The sequence below is a fragment of the Protopterus annectens genome, chromosome 13.part0 (genome assembly GCF_019279795.1).
Source record: "Protopterus annectens isolate FY-2018-M chromosome 13.part0, PAN1.0, whole genome shotgun sequence".
Taxonomy (NCBI): Eukaryota; Metazoa; Chordata; order Ceratodontiformes; family Protopteridae; genus Protopterus; species Protopterus annectens.
In genome coordinates, this window is record NC_056747.1 from 1,148,613,026 (window position 1) to 1,148,631,761 (window position 18,736).

An 18,736-nucleotide genomic window follows, 5' to 3' on the forward strand; every position below is an offset into this window, starting at 1 on the left:
ACTGCCCATTGCTTTCAGTTAAAGTGCAATGCCAAATGCAGTACTGATGTGAATAAGTCAGTTTGTGTCACCAGTGGAAGCCTGTCATAAAAGCTGCGATCCTGCAATAAAATAAGACCAGTTGCTTACGGGTCAGGAAAACTTTCAGACACATAGAAGATAAATACTGAGATAGAAAAGGTGCAGTTGGCTGTGAGAAATTTCAGGAATATGTCTAGAGTAAAGAAATTCAGGTAAAAGCAGACCACAATTTTTTCAAAATGTATTCAGAAAATCTTCATACAAGCACTTGTGAGAGTGAATGTTACTTAATTAGCAGCAATGCAAGGACCTGCATGTAGCAAATATGTTGAGTAGAGCATATAGATATGCACAAAGAATCGATAAAGACTTGGTTCTTCTATGGTAAAGCTGCAGTAACCAGTGACAGAAGAAACTGTAGAAGGATTCCAAAGATTTACTGACTGATTTCTGAAGTACATATGAAAAAAAACATCAGTAAAGAAAGGTATTCCGTCTTATTTTTTACAGAAGTAATAAGCTGTATCCAGGATAATTGAGAAGACAAATGGTTGACATGAAACCCATCTGACAGTAGTAAAGTGCAAAGAAAGAGCAAGAGATGTAGGGCAGTATTCACAAATATGGTCTACAGTTTATCGGCCTTGTACTTCAAAGCAGTCACATGCCAGAGCCCTAGACTATTCACAAAAACATACATGTGCATTCACAAAAACATACATGTGCATTCACAAAAACATACATGTGTGAAACATATAGTGATATGCCTTCTGTTCCTGGCGGATGTAAAATGGGGAGTACATATGCAAATGAAAGTAACCTGTGTAATATATCTTGTGGGCGCACTTCTCAAACACAACGGTTCTACACCAAGTGTGGGTACCTGAGGCAACATGCTGAATACTAAAAAGAACAGAAGAACTGATCCCAAAACCACAAAGCACAGTACTGACTGCAAAAACTGATATTTTGTTTAGCATAATGCAGGTGACCAATATCAAGTGCCAGAGAATTGTAAAAGATTGTCATAGAAGTAGTGCAAAAGTAACAATCTGGCCAGCAGTAACAGCACATGTAAACAAGGCTTAAACCTCTCCTCAAGTAGCAACCAATGACATAGCCCCTTGTAACAGATCCCTTTTGTATAATGCTATGCAGCCACCAATCACATAACACCTTGTAACAGATCCATTTTGTGTAATGATATGCAGCCACCAATCACATAACACCTTGTAACAGATCTATTTTGTCCATTTTGTGCAATGAGATGCAGCCACCAATCACATAGCATGAGATGCAAAGTTGTACATCTATTCATACATGAGCAGTGAAGTTCAAATGTCTGTGAATCACCTTGTTCGTCTCTGCATACAAGCAGTACTTGATGCATGATACCCTGTTGTTCTTCAGTGCTGTTGCATTATAGTGTATAACAGGTATAGTACAGTCAATCTTAGTACTATATCAGCAATACAATGTAACAAAGTAAACAAACTTAACTGTTCAGAGTGAAACTAGGTACTTTGACCAATTTTGGCAACAAAGTACTTCTACTTGGTATAGCTTTGAACCAGAGTAATCTCATATGCACATGCTCCTCTCAATGTAGAATACCACAGCAGAAATCTGTATGTTTTTGTAGGGGAAGCTCATGTTGTTGTCCAGTCTAGATTTCTTTAGGCACATAAATACAGTAACAGTGGCAGAAAGAATGGACTGTCACACACAGTATATTTTCATGTATGTGGAGCCTTAACACATTTCTGTGCTGTTCCTCCTGCTGCCACTTCATGTCTGGCTCTAAAATTTAAGTTTTCAGGCTCACAGGGGCATGTTAGTGGTATAGGAAAAGTCTCTGCACTTTAGCAATGTCCCTTTGCAATGTATTCTCAATGGTACAGTTAGTGCACCTACTTTGTTGTATGCCTGAGAGCACTGCTGCACTTTACCTTTATACAGTGTAACAAGGATGATTCATAGTTCTTAACAGGGTATTCATCTGTGTATCACTTACTATTAGAGTGGTTAGCTTTCATGACTCACACAACTTTTCAGACCACAGACTAAACATGTTCCAGTAAGGTCTAAAAATCACTGACAGGCAGTGTTTTTAATACTACATAGTCATATTCTTGCCAAAAATACTAGCGTAGATAATGCAGAGTTGTGCTAAATGCAGATGTCATAACAGCAGTTCAAAAGCAGAGGTGCTAACTGATATCGACCATGGTCATCCTGGTAGTAAAGAGCTTCTTCATCTGTATGCATCCATTACATTGTCTTTTATATGTCTTCAGAATTAATGCTTGTGGCATGCTTAGTGTATCATTAAGGACAATTTTAAACAATCACTGTGATGTAATGTATGCTACTTCATAGCCTTAACATAAAATGCATATTTGTATGTGTCTTTTGGCTTTTCCCGGTTAGGGGTCGCTACAGCGGAACTCCGGTCTGCTAATGATTGGCAGTTGATTTTTATGTACCAGCTTGCCAGGCCTGACGCACAACCTTCAATGAAGGTACGCTCTTTCACGCATGTCTCCACGCAGAAGACGCTCTAGCTGAGAATCGAACCGGACAACATCTTACTGTGAGGCGACAACGCTACCGCAGCACCACCACTGCGGGTTTCACATAAAATGCATATAGTACAGCTAAAACATGGATGTTATATATGGATTGGATAGCTTTAAATGCTAATAAGCTTGAAACAGGAAGCTGTCTGTTATGTGATTCACTTTCTTCTAGAGTGTTTAGTCTGATTAAGGACTTCATAGAGTGTAGTCATACATGTTCTGTTTTTCTATTTGTTTATCATCCATGCATGGCAGGTATATCAGAAAGTGATGAAGCAATGACCGTAGCAGCTTCATTTCAGGTACAGAGTGAGATGGGAGGGTGCTAGTTCAAATTGTGCACAGACTAATGGAGCTATGAAACCCCTACTGTAACTGCCACAGGTGATTGACTGGTAGTCTGTCTGATCTGGGTTCCCATGAAGGAGACAGCAGTCAACATAGGAGCAGAAATGCATTTGCAAACTCCAGTACAGCTGGTACAGAAGGCTGCCCTGATGCTCTTAACCAAGCATGAGCACATTCTGGTGGGGAGAGATTTTAAGTGGTCGGCTTTGGTTCAGTTAGAATGCAAGTTTTAAGAGTATTTTCTACTTTAAAATGGAGCCCCCAGCAAGATGTATAAGGTAAGGTAATTCAAAATCCTTGCTTAGGAGGCAAATTAGATGTTCTAAATTAGCCGAATACTGGCAGAGATAGTGCAAAGCCTCAGAGAGAGTACAACAGCCTCACCTGAGGATGACCTTCAGAATTTTTTTCTTGGTCATTTTTGCCCCCATGCCTACCAACTGTAAAGATCCCCCCAAGTGGACTTGAGCCCATTCTTTTCTGTGTGGCAGGGTAATCCAAAGAACCACAAGGACAAGAGCCATCCAGATAAGACATTGTTTAGGCAGCCATGATGGTTGCTTGTGCCTTCACTGAAATCCTGGCTATGAAGGCATTTCTATATATCCTAATGTCTCCCCTGTTCAGGGGGTGTATGCAGTCCATATCACCTGTGCCTTCCCCTACACAAGTGAATACCTCATGTACTTTCTCAATGAAGTCTACTGCTGTACATATGCTTGATATCTTACACCCACCCCAGGCTGCATGCTCTATCCCTTCCTCTGAAGGCTTGCAGCTACATGTGGCTGGCTGTGCCCTCTACTCTCAGGATGGGTACATTAGTCTATGTCAGCTCTAAATCTCCCAAGCCACTAGTCAGAATTAGGTTGCCTGAGCTATAGTCGGGGCATTCCCAGAATGCCAAAAGAGCTGGCTGATGAAGATGACCCTAAGAATGTTAGACAACGTAAACTAAAATCTGAAGTGGATGCCAGTTATCCTGAAATACAGCCTTTGGGCCACCACTGTGTCCTAACCAACTAGATTACAATTATGTTTTAGATGACTCAGGATCAGTTAGCAACCTGCCAGCTGGGGAGTGATGAAAGTGATTGGCCAATGCAGGCCCATCCCTAGTGGAATCCTGCCACTAAGGGTAGAGCCATATAATGCAGATCCCACATCTTGGGACTGGAAGAGAGGGACCACAGCCAGGACTACACTTGTTCTCCAGCCAGCTTTTGTGGGTATGCTGAAGTGTATAGTCATAATGAGTCCACCATTATGGGCATTGCATGCCATTTTGTAGCCAACAGAAAGAGGTAGTAGGGATATAAGAAAAAAAAGTTTCCTAATGCCCACTGGGTGATGAATGTAGTCCCAGGTTCTTGACTCCCTGTTTAAGAACACAGTCCAGTGGAAAAAAGTACAGGTATAGGTGCAATGGATAACTACAAGAGGTTGTGCAGGACAGTTTGCCTCTTGTTACATTATCCCAGCCCGCAATGGGATACTGCTGTGTGTTAGCACTCTAAAGTGGAGTTTTAAGAGAACATCAGCTGAGTTGGAATGAGACACTTGAAAACTGTAGGATAGCCAAATAAGACCAGGGTCTAGTGGGCTTAGATCCATAACTAGAGTGGGGCAAACAGGCATGAGGGCACCAGACACAAGCAGTGAGGGGCATGATTGGCAGGTGCCAGTGGGACAGGAGTTCATTACCAGCTACTATTTATGAAGCCATGAGGATAACGTGACTTTGTAAATAAATGTCGATGCTGCATTTCCATTCAGTGCTGAAGCACTTGGGGTGTAAGCCTTATGTTACAGTTTTAACAACCAGCTTGCTACAGACAGTTACAAGAGTGAAGAAGAGTCTGTTTATTTATTCATTTATGTTATTTTATTTGCTCCTCAACTTTGAGTTGGGGCAAAGGGGGGTGCCAATTTGGGGATCTGCACAGGGAGCCAGATGAGGCAACTATGGTTCTAAGGGACGTGCTGGTAGTTAGAAAAGGGGATTGATAAGCGATACTTTGTAAGGTGCTTTATTGTCCCAGGAAAGGGGGCTGCTAGGTAAGCTGATGTAGGCTTCCTCTATGAGTGGACAGAGTTCATCCCTCTAAGGATCGGAATCCCTGGACTACATCCACCAAAAACAAAGCCGAAAAAACTATTACAGGAAGATGGTGTTTTCCAAGTTCAAAGAGGGATTTATAAAGAGATAATAAGGCCGTTTTTGAACAAAGCCTGAAAGAAAAGATACAGAATGGAGTGGATGCTTTGAGAGCGGAGTACACCTACAATATTGGAAGGAGTATTTATGAGAAGAGGGAATGCTCTTTGGAAAGGAGTTTCTGGGAAGACTGCAGTAGATTCTTGAGGAAAACAGCATAGATACACTAGATTGTGACCTTTGAAAATATTGCCGTAGTGGAAACAAGTTTTTTTTTTTAGATGGGATTGCTAAACAGCAGTAGCACAAGAAAGAATAATTACTAAAATGCAAAATTAACCTATGTATGTTATTTTAATGGACCTTCAGTCTGGTGATAGAAATTTTAACTTGAGTAGAATTAGGGCTGAATGTGAGAAAGTAAGGAAAGGTTTTCATGTCAGGCGTTTTACTTGATTGACTACACAAGGGTGTTATGTTATTTTATGTTATCTTATTTTATTTATTTATTTTTCAGATTAACTTCCAGCGGGAATGTGGCCAGGACAATAAGTGTGAAAGCAATCTGCAGATATCTTTCCAATACGTAGATGAGAAGCTGAAACCACTCCACAGGTACACACAAGCCAGAATCGTTTTACTGAGTGCATGCCCTTGTTACCTGTTTGCATTGAAGGCTTATTACAGCTTTGTTACCTAAGGGCTGTGCTTCATTGGCTCTTTTTACTTCTATTGTTGAAGAAATTACCTCATATTATTGCTTTTTCTTTCATACTTTATTTTTGTAATATGTTTGTTCCTTTAAAGCTGACTGAAAAATCTTTTTTTTTTTCAAGGAAACAAACGCCCTGCACCTCTACAAACCCTTATTTAATAAGTCTCACTTTGAGGACACATCCTTTGGGAGGTTATGTTCTTTTCCCAAAGCTGTGTCATCTCAGTCACAGGAATAATAAGTCAGAATTTTGACAAGTTTTGTTTTATTTTATCTATCTAGCTGTCTATCTAGCTCATATTGGTTCATGAAAGTCAATCTTCTGATGAGTGACTTTCCAAGTAGAACCCACTTTTTCTCATTTTTCAGTGAGTGTACACATTTGGTACATTACAAGGAAATGTGCATGGAAGAGAAGTAAACAAATTCTTTTATCTGGCTATTGTACATGATCTGTCTTTATACCTGAACACCTGCATTCTAGTGGAATGCCATTGGTCTCTGTTTATTAGCATTATTACATCAAAATTACTGAGTTTCTTTCATCTGCAGTTATACTGTTTGTAGCATGACATTTCACTTTTCATGTGTACACTTATTACATGTAAGTATCTTAAGAGCTATTATTGTCTGTTGTTTGTGTAAAAAATAGTACACATAAGTGCATAAAATGCATACAGTGCTTAGCTGCAAACACAACTAGTCGTGAGGTCTTGTAATGTGCTTTGCAAAGCAGGTCCTGCAACTAGACATTTAAGGTCTTTTGTTGTTGTATGAGACAGTTTAACCCTCAGATTTGTGTTAGCTAACACAGGTTTGTGTTGGTAGCATGTCTGGTTTAGGTCTGGCTGGGTGAAACACAAAATGCTCATTTACATCTCCTTAAACTTAAAGTTGCAACCATTTCAAATGTCTAACTTAAGGCCTTTTTGAGATTCACTGATAAACTTAGAAGTAACTCACTGTTTTGTATTAAATGTACATTTAATGCTAACTCACAATTCTGTATTAAACTTGTCCTTAATGATATTCCTTTATCTGACTCCACAGAGATTGTTGACATTCTTGTGAACACTTAGTTCACCCTACCTCCAAACTTCCAGTTGCCATCTACCATTGCTCCGCTGACCTCTGCTTCCAAAATCATTCTGGAACAGATCATCCTAGAACTTTCCAAAATTACATGTACCAAATTTGTTGGTCCTGACTTCTGAGAAGTGTTATGTCCCACCTAATTGAATCTCCCATGAACTCTTCAGCCTGTATCTTTTCACTGGTTATGTACCAAGATATGGAAAATGGCTACTGGAGCACAGATGTTCTTCGTGTTTCACTGTTGCAGTCATCACACTTGGGTTATCCTGCCAGGGGTAGCCCTCAGTCAGCCCAAATACCAGAGGCTTAGTATTTCTGTGTTGGTTGCTGTCACTCCAGGACTGACGTCAGGTCATCAGTGGTATAAAATCAGGCAGCCGACACCATTACATCAGTCTTTCTTGCCGAGGAGCCCAAAGCAGAAGCAGTTCGCACGAGTGCTGGTCAGCTGCTATCTGAGTTTTCATTTCCGAATTGAAGTTGAAGTCTTCTAAAGCTAAGTATCCCATTGCGGATCCTTTTTTCTTGCTCTAACCAATGTCAGAAAAAGTTAACAGTTGTCTCACCTATGGAAAGCAAATACCACACCGAGACTTCCATTCTTACTGCATCATCTGTTTAGGCCCAGACCACGACGTCCCTCGCTGTCACTTTTCTGCTTTGTTCAATGCAAGAATTATACTTCATCAGGCCCTTATTGTAGCTAAATATTTTCGCTCTTAGTCCTCATATTCCAGTATGGCTTCGGTAAGCCATCCAACTACTGATCTTCTGAAAAAATGTAAGGATAAAGACAGAAACAGACCGCACAGGCCCAAAACTGCCGACGATGCTTCCATTAAGCTAGTTGTCAGTTCTCCGGTCCTCAGTGAGGTGCTTTCACAGCCCTTGATGCCCGCTTCTGTGGATATACAGGCTGCTACTGAGACCCGTTCGGAGTCTGGTATGCCCCGAGACTCTTCTTCGACTAAGAGGTCATCTCCCAAGAACCTAAAGGAATTAAAGCAACCTCATCTAAGAATCCCACCCCCTCAGACAGGGATTCCCGAGCTTTAGACAGATGGGGTAAAAAAAGTATACACCTCTGCAATTCTTGCTATTAGAGCACTAAATTGTCAGTTCTACATACTAAAATAGCAGCATGCCATGGAACTCCTCAAACAAAAAATATTTTCCTTTCCTGCTTGTACAGAAAATAAGGAATTACAAGAGATTATGCATTCTGCAAGCCAAGTTACTAAGCACACCTTGCAATGTGGCTTTGATGCCCTAGAAGCATCTTGCAGGGCAGCAGTCACTGGTTCTGTCCTTAGAAGGCATGCTTGGCTTAAGGAACAGATCTTGCCAGACCATGTCAAATCAAAATTATTGGACACACCATTGAACAAAGACAATTTGTTTGGCACCAAGGCAGAAGAGGTCTTAAAAAAGATGGAAGAAAAAACTAAATTTATGCAGACAGTTAAAGACTTTTTACAGGTCCAGCCTCCGAGGTTCAGTAGGCATTGCCCCTCCAAGCACTGGTCCTTTCTGGCCCCCTCCAGGCCAGCTCAGCCAAGATCCAGGGGAAGCAGACCCTCCAGACAGCAGTCCAAGGGAATGCAGAGATCTAAGCAATGGAGTTCCTCCTCTTCAAAAACAGGGAGTGTTAAGCCACCCCCTTATGGTAAGAACTCACAATGACTTTACACCTCCACCCCTTACCTCTGCCCACCTGCTTGTGCCCCTTGGAGGAAAACTGTCCTTCCATGCAAACAACTGGGCCTCTATTACCAACAACCGATGGGTCCTCAACATAGTATCCCAGGGATACAAATTTTATTTCCACACTCTGCCAACCCCAAAAGGGTTCCCAGATCTTCCTCCAAACCAGTGGGCTGAGGTAAAAAAGCAAGTCAATTCCCTGCTCTCCATGAGGGCAATACAGCATGTTTCTGCAGACCAGATAGGCCAAGGTTTCTATTCCAGACTCTTCAGGTACCCAGAAAAGAGGGCATCTGGTGCCCAGTCCTCGATCTGTCCATTCTAAACACCTTTCTGGTGATACCAAAATTCAAAATGCTCACCCTCCAGCAGCTTCTTCCTATGCTTTCTAATGATGCTTGGTTAGCCACCCTAGTCCTAAAAGAGGCCTACCTACACATCCCAATCAGGGAATCTTGCAGGAAATATCTATGTTTCTGGGCAGGATGTATGCACTTCCAGTTCCCTGCGCTTCCCTTTAGCTTATCCACTGCTCCGAGAGTTTTCACAAAATGCCTGGCTCCAGCCATTGCTTTTTGCAGACAAAGAAATATTCAAATTTACCCCTACTTAGACGATTGCCTGATTCAGGCAGACAGTCAGGAAAAGCTGTTACAGCACCTGACCTCTGTAAAGGACTTACTGACCTCCCTGGGGTATACTATCAATGAAAAGAAATCAAAACTAGTCCCCACACAAAAAATTGTATTCCTGGGAGCAAGCCTGGACACAACATCCCAGATGGCATTCCTTACTCCAGAAAAACAAGCCTACCTGACAGGCTACTTCTCTCAACTAGCCACCAGAACCCAGTTATCCGCAAGGAAAATCCTGCAAGCTCTAGGGTTCATGGCCTCCTGCATTCAACTCATTCCATATGCCAAACTGCATATGAGGAAACTACAATGGTACCTAAAAAGCCTTTGGTGTCAACACTCTCAAGACCTGGAAACTATCATACCTATGATACCCTGTCTAAGGAAAGATTTTCTTCGGTGTGCAGCAGCATGCAACCACAACAGGGGACTTCCCTTCTCACAACTCCACACCACCCAGACCCTCACCACAGATGCATCAGACTATGCCTGGGGTGCACACCTGGATGGCAGGTGCATTCAGGGCCATTGGAGCCCAAATCAAATACATCTGCACATCAACCAAAAAGAGTTGTTAGCTGTTCAGCATGCCCTGACAGCTTTCAGACCCCTACTCTCCCTGGGGCTTCTAGTGATCAAAACAGACAACACCATAGTGATGTGGTATATCAACAAGCAGGGAAGGACTCACTCTTATCCTCTCTGCAGTCTCGCCATGACCCTTTGGCACATGGCCTCAGCCATGCAAATACACCTGCTAGCACAATTCCTGCCAGGTTCCCTAAACACTCTGGCAGACAGTTTAAGCAGAAACCTGCTAGACCACACGAGTGGCAGCTAGACCACAGAACCTTCAACCTTGTAACCCAGAAATGGGGCATCCCGAAGGTGGACCTCTTTGCCTCCCACTCCAATCATCACCTCAGCAAATTCTGCACCAGCGACCCTCACAGCAAGGCCTGGAAAGTGGATGCTCTATCCTTCCAATGGGTAAACCTCTCAATCTATGCATTTCCCCCTCTACCATTCATTTCAAGGGTGCTGCTAAAAATAAGGGAGGAAAAACCAAGGGCAACCTTGATTGCCCCAGACTGGCCACGTCAGCGCTGGTACCCACTGCTGCACAGCCTGTCACCCATGCTACCATGGCACCTACCTCAGATCCCAACACTCCTGACCCAGAAAAATGGAGAATTCATGCATCCACAATTGCAGACCCTGTACCTGGCAGCCTCGTTTATTCCCTGACCTCTCCTCCAGCTGCCAGCCTAAGCAAACTAGTCCTGGATGTTATATGTGAGGCCAGACACCCCAGCACTAAAAACTCTTATGCTGACAAGTGGAAAAGGTTTTGTGCCTGGATTCAGGCTAAGGGAGCCAAAACACCACCACCCTCCCTACCTCTCATCCTGGATTACCTGGCAGACTTACTACACAGTGGTCTATCCTTCTCTTCAATTAAAATTCATGCCTCTGCCATCTCTGCTCATTACAGCACAGAGCCACGTCTCTTCTCACACCTTCTCATCAAACAGTTCCTAAGAGGGGCTAACAACTTAAGGCCACCCAGAAGAGCTCCTACCCCAGCTTGGGACCTTAACTTTGTGTTGGAAAAGCTCACTCAACCCCCCTTTGAGCCTGCAGCTTCAGCAGAGTTAACATTCCTCTCTTGGAAAACAGCCTTGCTTCTGGGGATCACTTCAGCTAGAAGAGTTTCAGAGCTACAAGCACTCGTGACTGTAGAGCCCTTCATCATTTTCCATGCTGACAGGATCTCCCTCAGGACTGACCCATCCTTCATGCATAAAGCGGTGTCCAGTGTGGCTATCAGCCAATCCATTCATTTGCCCACCTTTTTCCCTAACCCACAAAACAAGGGGAAAAGGATTCTACACACAGACAGCTCAGATTCTATCTGGATAGGACTAAATCTTTTAGAAAAACTGTCCAATTGCTAGTCAGCTTTGCAGCAGGGTAGAGGGCAAGGCCATATACAAACAAGCAATCAACAAATGGATTTTCACACTGCACCCATTTCTGCTACAAACAGCATGGCAAACTGCCCCCAAAGGGGGTCAGGATGTATTCCACCAAGGTAACCTCCACCTCTTCAGCTTTTCTCAGTGGGGTCCCCACCAGGGACATCCTGGAGGCTGCAACATGGACTTCTGTTTATACCTTCACCAAGCATTACCACCTGCCTGTCTTCTCCAAATCCAGGGCAGGCTTTGCCACTGCAGTCTTGCAGGGCATCCTAGCCAGCCCTCAGACTTCTTGACTGCCTCCACCCTTTTCTTCAGCTTTGGGAATCAACCCAAGTGTGATGACTGCAGCAGTGAAACACGAAGAACATGGTACAGTTGTGTACACTTACCATAAATGTAGATGTTAGAGTGTATTCACTGTTGCAGTCCTGGTTTCCCACCCTCCACCCCCTTGTCTCTTTCTCTCTCTCTGTGTCTCTCTCTTCCTCTCTCCTTACAGGGAATTTTTGGTATTTACTTTCTACTGGTGTTGTTCTTCCACCATAACCTAGCTCCCTATCTGGGGGCTCCTGACAGTTGGGGCAAGAAAAACTGATGTAATGGCATCAGCTGCCTGATTTTATACCACTGAAGGCCTGCCATCTCGTATTTGGGCTGACTGAGGGCTACCCCTGGCAGGATAACCCAAGTGTGATAACTGCAACAGTGAATACACTTGAACATCTGCATTTATGGTAAGTGTACAACACAACTGTACTTTCCTCCTACTGCCCTGGAAATTACAAACCTTTTAGCTTCCGTAGTATTATGTGCAAAGCTGTAAAATGATTTAGGACTGCTCTAATAAACAACGATATAATTCATCTCGTATCCCTTGTTACTCACCAGTTTGCTTTCATAAAAGGCAGATCATGCCTTTTCAGTCCAGTTGAGTTATTTGGAAGGTTTACTGAAGCACAGACAAAGGGCATGCAGTCCACACTGCCTACCCAGACCTATTCAAGGATTTCAACATTATCCCCCATGCTGTAAATATTGAGTCTTCCAACTCCAAAACAATGAGTAACAAGGTCACACAGAAAAAACAATCAGTAAAAACTAAAAGAACAACCCAGCGAAGCCAGATTTCCCACTGTATGATTCCTTAAAATTTCTTGTATTAGATAACATGGGATATATGCAAATGACAGTCTTCCAACACAACAGTAATGCATACATAGTTCACTGGATATCTGATTGGCTCTTGGATAGAAGCCATGCAGCTAATATCAGGGGGGTTTATTCTATACAAAGAAACATTACCAGTGGTGCCTCACGCTGCTCTTTCCATTCCCCCACTTCTGTGGCATCTACCTGTTTGACTTAAATGTTGATGTCAAGGAACGGGGTAACCAAGTTTGTTGATGATTACAAAGTTACAGCAGTTATTAAATCCCATTTTGATACTCATATTCTCCAGCAAGTGTTAAACCACAATAATGCTTGATATATTTTTCATGGGTAACCCTCAAAACCAATAAATGCAGTTAATGTAACATTACCACCCCATGCCATAGAGACAACATTTTACTTAGATAAGAACGTCATCAGGGATTTGGGTAGCTGTGGTAAAACTGAACTTTCCTTTGACCACCACCTTTCTGTCATAATTGTGAAATCCTTCTGCTTTCCACACCTTATCCTTTAGGGGCTCTTCCTAAGCTCCAGAGAAGTTATAGTCCAACTATAATCATCTCTCATTAGGCTGCCATTGGCATGTACCTCTCACAGCACATAAACCAGCTTGAGAGACCTCTGCTTTTTCCTCACCAAAGAAAGATTTGAGGTCTTAGTAACCTTAACTAATCTAATAAACTAAAAGCTTTGTTCCTCTATTCTGTCTCTTATAGGGCCCTGAGTGGTGATCTCTGCTTAGCATTCAATGCTGTGAATGACCCTTTGAAATACTTCACCTAAACAAAGCCTGTTGTAAAAGAAGAACCTGCGTAAGAGACCTAAATATGAACTGCCACATTAAATGTACCAGCTATCACAACAGGCACCTAACCCACATGCCCCATTTCTGGAATAGGCTGCCCTTACATGTCAAGGAACTACATCTCTGGCAGCCTTTAAAACCAGTCTGGATGACTAGAAGGGTGTTTAGAAATTTTCACCAGGATATGTGGGGAAATTTACTAAATGGAAGATGCTATGAATCTCTTACCAACATTGGGTGACATGGCTAAGCTTCACAATGGCATTTCTGTTTGTAGGAGTAGTACAAACCTATTTTCTTGGCAGTTAAGCACAAAAGTATGAGAAGATGTGAGTTATTAAGTATTTCATCATTCTTTGTGTTGTATAGTGATGCTATCTTTTTGGGCTTCTTTCTACTTCATTAACTGCCCTTTCACAATTATCTACCTGTTCGTCTGGGGTTCAAGAAGCTTGTGTTCATTAGACTGTGTTTGAATTGCTATATTCTGCAGTACACTCTTTACAGAGGGAGGAAATGGATGTTCTTTCTGAGGGGTAGTCAGCTGGAAAGGTCTATGTAGTCCAGTAATAGATCATCATAATCATCGTCATCATCATCTTCTTTCGGCTGTTCCCATTAGGGGTCGCCACAGCAGATCATCTGTTTCCATTTCTTCCTGTCCTCTGCATCTTGCTCTGTCACACCATCCACCTGCATGTACTCTCTCACCACATCCATAAACCTTATCTCAGGCCTTCCTGTTTTCCTGTTACCTGGTAGCTTCATCCTTAGCATCTTTTTTCCAATATACTCAGCATCCCTCCTCAGCACATGTCCAAACCAATGTAATCTTACCTCTCTGGCTTTGTCTCCAATCCTTCCAACCTGGGCTGACCCTCTAATATACTTATTCCTAATCCTGTCCACCCTCATCACACCCAGTGCAAATCTTAACATCTTTAACTCTGCCACATCCAGCTCTAACTCCTGCCTTTTTGATAATGCCACTGTCTCCAACCCATATAACATAGCTGGTCTCACTACCCTCTTGTAGACCTTCCCTTTCACCCTTACTGGTATTTGTCTGTCACAAATCACTCCTGACACTCTTCTCCACCCACTCCATCCTGCCTGTACTCTTTTCTTCACCTCTCTTCCACACTCACCGTTACTCTGAACTATTGAGCCCAAGTATTTAAACTCATCCACCTTCACCACCTCTACTCCTTGCATCCTCACCATTCCTCTATCCTCTCTCTCATTCACACACATATATTCTGCCTTAGGCCTGCTGACCTTCAGTCCTCTTCTCTCAAGAGCATATCTCCATCTCTCCAGGGTCTCCTCCACCTGTTCCCTACTTTCACTACAGATCACAATGTCATCTGCAAACATCATAGTCCACGGGGACTCCTGTCTGATCTCGTCTGTCAACCTGTCCATCACCATTGCAAATAAGAAAGGGCTTAGAGCTGATCCTTGATGTAATCCCACCTCCACCTTAAATGCATCCGTCACTCCCACCGCAGACCTCACTGCTGTCACACTACCCTCGTACATATCCTGTACCACTCTTACATACTTTTCTGACACTCCTGGCTTCCTCATACAATACTACAACTCCTCTCTAGGCACCCTGTCATATGCTTTCTCTGAGCCTACAAAAACACAATGCAACTCCTTCTGACCTTCTCTGTACTTCTTCATCAACACTCTCAGAGCAAACATCGCATCTGTAGTGCTCTTTCCTGGCATGAAACCATACTGCTGATCACTAATCATCACCTCCCTTCTTAACCTAGCTTCCACTACTCTTTCCCATAACTTCATGCTATGACTGATCAATTTAATCCCTCTGTAGTTACTACAGCTCTGCACATCACCCTTATTCTTAAAAATCGGTACCAAAACACTTTTTCTCCATTCCTCAGGCATTCTCTCACTTTCCAAAATTTCATTGAACAATCTGGTTAAAAACTCCACTGCCATTTCACCTAAACACCTCCATGCTTCCACAGGTATGTCATCTGGACCAACAGACTTTCCATTCTTCATCCTCTACATAGCTATCCTTACTTCCTCCTTGCTAATCCATTGCACTTCATGATTCACTATCCCCACATCATCCAACCTTCTCTCCCTCTCATTCTCTTCATTCATCATCCCCTCAAAGTACTCTTTCCATCTGCTCAACACACTCTCCTCGCTTGTGAGTATGTTTCCCTCATTATCCTTTATCACCTTTATGTGCTGCACATCTTTCCTAGCTCGGTCCCTCTGTCTAGCCAATCGGTATAGGTCCTTTTCTCCCTCCTTAGTGTCCAACCTTTCATACAACTCTTCATATGTCTTATCCCTAGCCTTCGCCACCTCTCACTTTGCCATGCATCTCATCTCCTTATACTCCTGTCTACTTTCTTCATCTCTCTGACAATCCCACTTCTTCTTTGCCAACATCTTTCTCTGTATACTCTCTTGTACTTCCTCATTCCACCACCATGATAATGGAGCCAAACAGATTCAAAACACAAAAACATGTTTAGCAAATTAGTCATGATTTTGTTGTAACAGCTGTCTTGAGACTTACCTTTATCTAAATGGTTTGGTTACCTAAGCATCAAGAGTACATCTTTTCTTCATCCTAGAGGCAGTAGTTTCATGTAATTAAGGTTCTCAAGATCTGATTGCTGGCTTAGATCCATTGTTAGCATATACAAATGCTAGACATGTGAGACATGCTCACATCTGATATGCATAGTGTATGACAAATGAACTATTTGTTTCAGGTAATAATCCTCCAAACCTGTGGAAAAGGCAAACTTGTTAAGCACTTTTCTTTTATCTGACTGTTGTTTAGCTCTAGAACCACCCTAGTGCAATAACAGCTGTGCGTAGCCATCACATAGCAGAGATAGGAACCTAAAATGAGCTTTAAAACATTAAAACAAAGTATAAATCAGTGTAAATAAATGGAGTTTTTCTCTTTGGGCCTCCATTGAAAGTAAGTATTACCCAGTCAGACTTTTCCGGTAAATAAAGACAAATAAATAAATAAAAACTTCATTCAGCTTTTCCTTTTTGTCCAAATGACATTTCTTTTTGTTCTACCAGCCACTGTTCTGTGATGGCCATAGTCTATGTGGCTGTGGTAAATGTGTTACAGCTTTTAAAGTTCTAAAACACTCATCATACACTTTTTTAAATTTGCTTTAAATATTGTACTAAATGAAAGCAGTTTAAGCTCCATGCTCCACAAAGAACTGTGATCGGGTCTGACCAGTCATAATACAAGTGTTCTCAACATGGACATCAAGATTCACCTCTTGAGCTTTACTCTTAATGTGAATTTCTTGACATTCATGCCTCAGACACATAACTAACTAGTTACTATCACAGACGCAATCATAACCTGGTATGTTATACCAACTACACAACAGCGACACTTTACCTTCTACAGCAAATGTGCTTGGAGTGTGGTTTGGAATGTTCTAAGTAAAGTACAACTTCTTATAGGTAAAGGCATTGCGTTCCAAATTGTGAAGCTACTACCGCAGTGCACAGGGATAAAAATCTAACTACAACCCAGCCAACCGTGGTTCGATTAGTATCTCAGGTGACTGACAGAGTCAAAGGGAAGCAACGGGTGTTATCATCCCAGAAGGGAGGATAGTCACTAGAGTGATCCCCACATGATCCTTAGTGGAGGCTGGACATGTGTAATGAAAGGGGGCATAGTCCTTAGAGGAATTAGGGTGGGGTCCTTGACTGAACTGCATCAGATGTGGAGTGATACGTCAGCACATTTCCAACATGCCTGTTTTCCGGAAGCTACCTAGAGACTGCAGGAGAGAGGCAGAAGGGAAATACAGGCTAGGGCATATCAAAACCTCTCAACAGATGTAGTTAGTCAAAACCTCCAAGATGCCCTTAGAGATCATAACCATCTGCAACAGAAACAGAGTAAGTCTGAGGGGATCAGAGAAGTTGGTAGACCTGATGTGGACATGGAGCACTGGGAGGAAAAAGAAAGAATTCCAAATTGTGGGTAAACTCCTGACAACACCTTCAGAACTTTCAATAAAAAGGACATTTCTATAATCAGGTACACAGTTCTTAAATTACACTTGAAACTCACTTCTTCAACTAAGGATAGGCAGTTATTCCTAGACAAGTTTGTAGGTTAAAACACCCTGCATCAGTTTTATTTTTAGGATGATGAATAGTCACTTCACTTTCTTCAAGAAAAGTTCTGCATACAGTCAAAGAACGTTCTTCATCTGTAATGTAACACGTTTCTGACTCTTCTGTACACATTGTAAACTATTGCACAAATTAAAAACCCTGACTGTTTCAAAAGAGAGCGTCTCTGAAGTGAGATGTACAGTAGATGAAGACTAGAAATTTTTCTTTTGTAGGCATGTGTTTTTAAATGCTGTACAGCTTTTATGACTTTTAAATATGTTTATTATTGCGAGTGCCTGCTGACCTGATCTATAACTGATAAGGATCCCCGGATCAAGACACTCAGCCAGTTAACAATTGCAAATGAAATAAACTTTACAGAGAAACAAAGTGGCTTGCCTGGTGAGTATGTGCTGTCTCTATCATTAAATGCAGATGATTCCTCATGCTGATGGGTAAGGTTCACATCTATTAGTTATCTCCAGTATAAAGCACAGATGCTGGCTATGAGGTTCTCTTGCTTTAGTATGAAGTGATATCTACCTTAAATCCAGGAAAAAAATGCAAGCCATCTGCTTATGATGGCAGAATAAGAGTTTGCAAATACAAGCAGAGCTTAACACCTACAGTACCTCTAGGGTTTAACACTGGTGGAGTGGCATGCTTTGAATGTAAACACAAAAGCAGCTCTAATTTTAATTCTGTCACCCAGAAGGGTGTGTGTCATTTAGCAACATGCCTGTTCTCAGTACACTTCAAAATTAACTTCACCAAAACTAATAGTATGGTTTTAGGTAACCCTGAATTACTTACATAGAAGTACTTTCGTTTTTGACTTTGTACATAAAATATCCAGTATTTTAAGATGACTATCTGGCTGCCCGTCTCACCCCCTCCCATCCTAACCTTCCTACTCTGACAGCAAAGCACATGGAAATAGGGCTTTGAGCACCTCAGTCTGTAACACTGAATTTGATTTCAACATTTATGCAGGTTTAAGCATGAAACTTAAACAGACCATTAGCATCAAATTAATCCTAAAAAGAGACAAATGTGCTGAAGTTTATTTCTTTAGAAAAACAGTCATTCATTCTTACTGAAATAGGACCCAGAACCCCGTCCAATACACAACAGGTGTAAGGCATTAAACAATCCTCATAGGCTCAGTCTGCTATGTAAAATGTACAGACTTGCAGACACACACACACACACACACACACACACACACACACACACACACACACACACACACACACCTCCCCATATCTACAGATGATTGGAAAGATCACCAGTTCACTTACTGTCATGTCTGCCATACTAATTTGTTAAAGGGCCACAATGACGCTGATCACTT

At 42.1% G+C, this 18,736-nt stretch overlaps 1 protein-coding gene across 2 annotated transcripts in view; it reads left to right on the plus strand.

The window, feature by feature from the left end:
* Positions 1 to 18,736, plus strand: part of ITGA3 (integrin subunit alpha 3) — a 1,049,629-nt gene that overhangs the window by 738,112 nt on the left and 292,781 nt on the right. For both annotated transcript variants that reach the window (XM_044055141.1, XM_044055142.1), the window contains exon 14: positions 5,624 to 5,721. In XM_044055141.1, the coding sequence (XP_043911076.1) occupies positions 5,624 to 5,721 (98 nt within the window). The remainder of the gene's footprint in view (positions 1 to 5,623; positions 5,722 to 18,736) is intronic.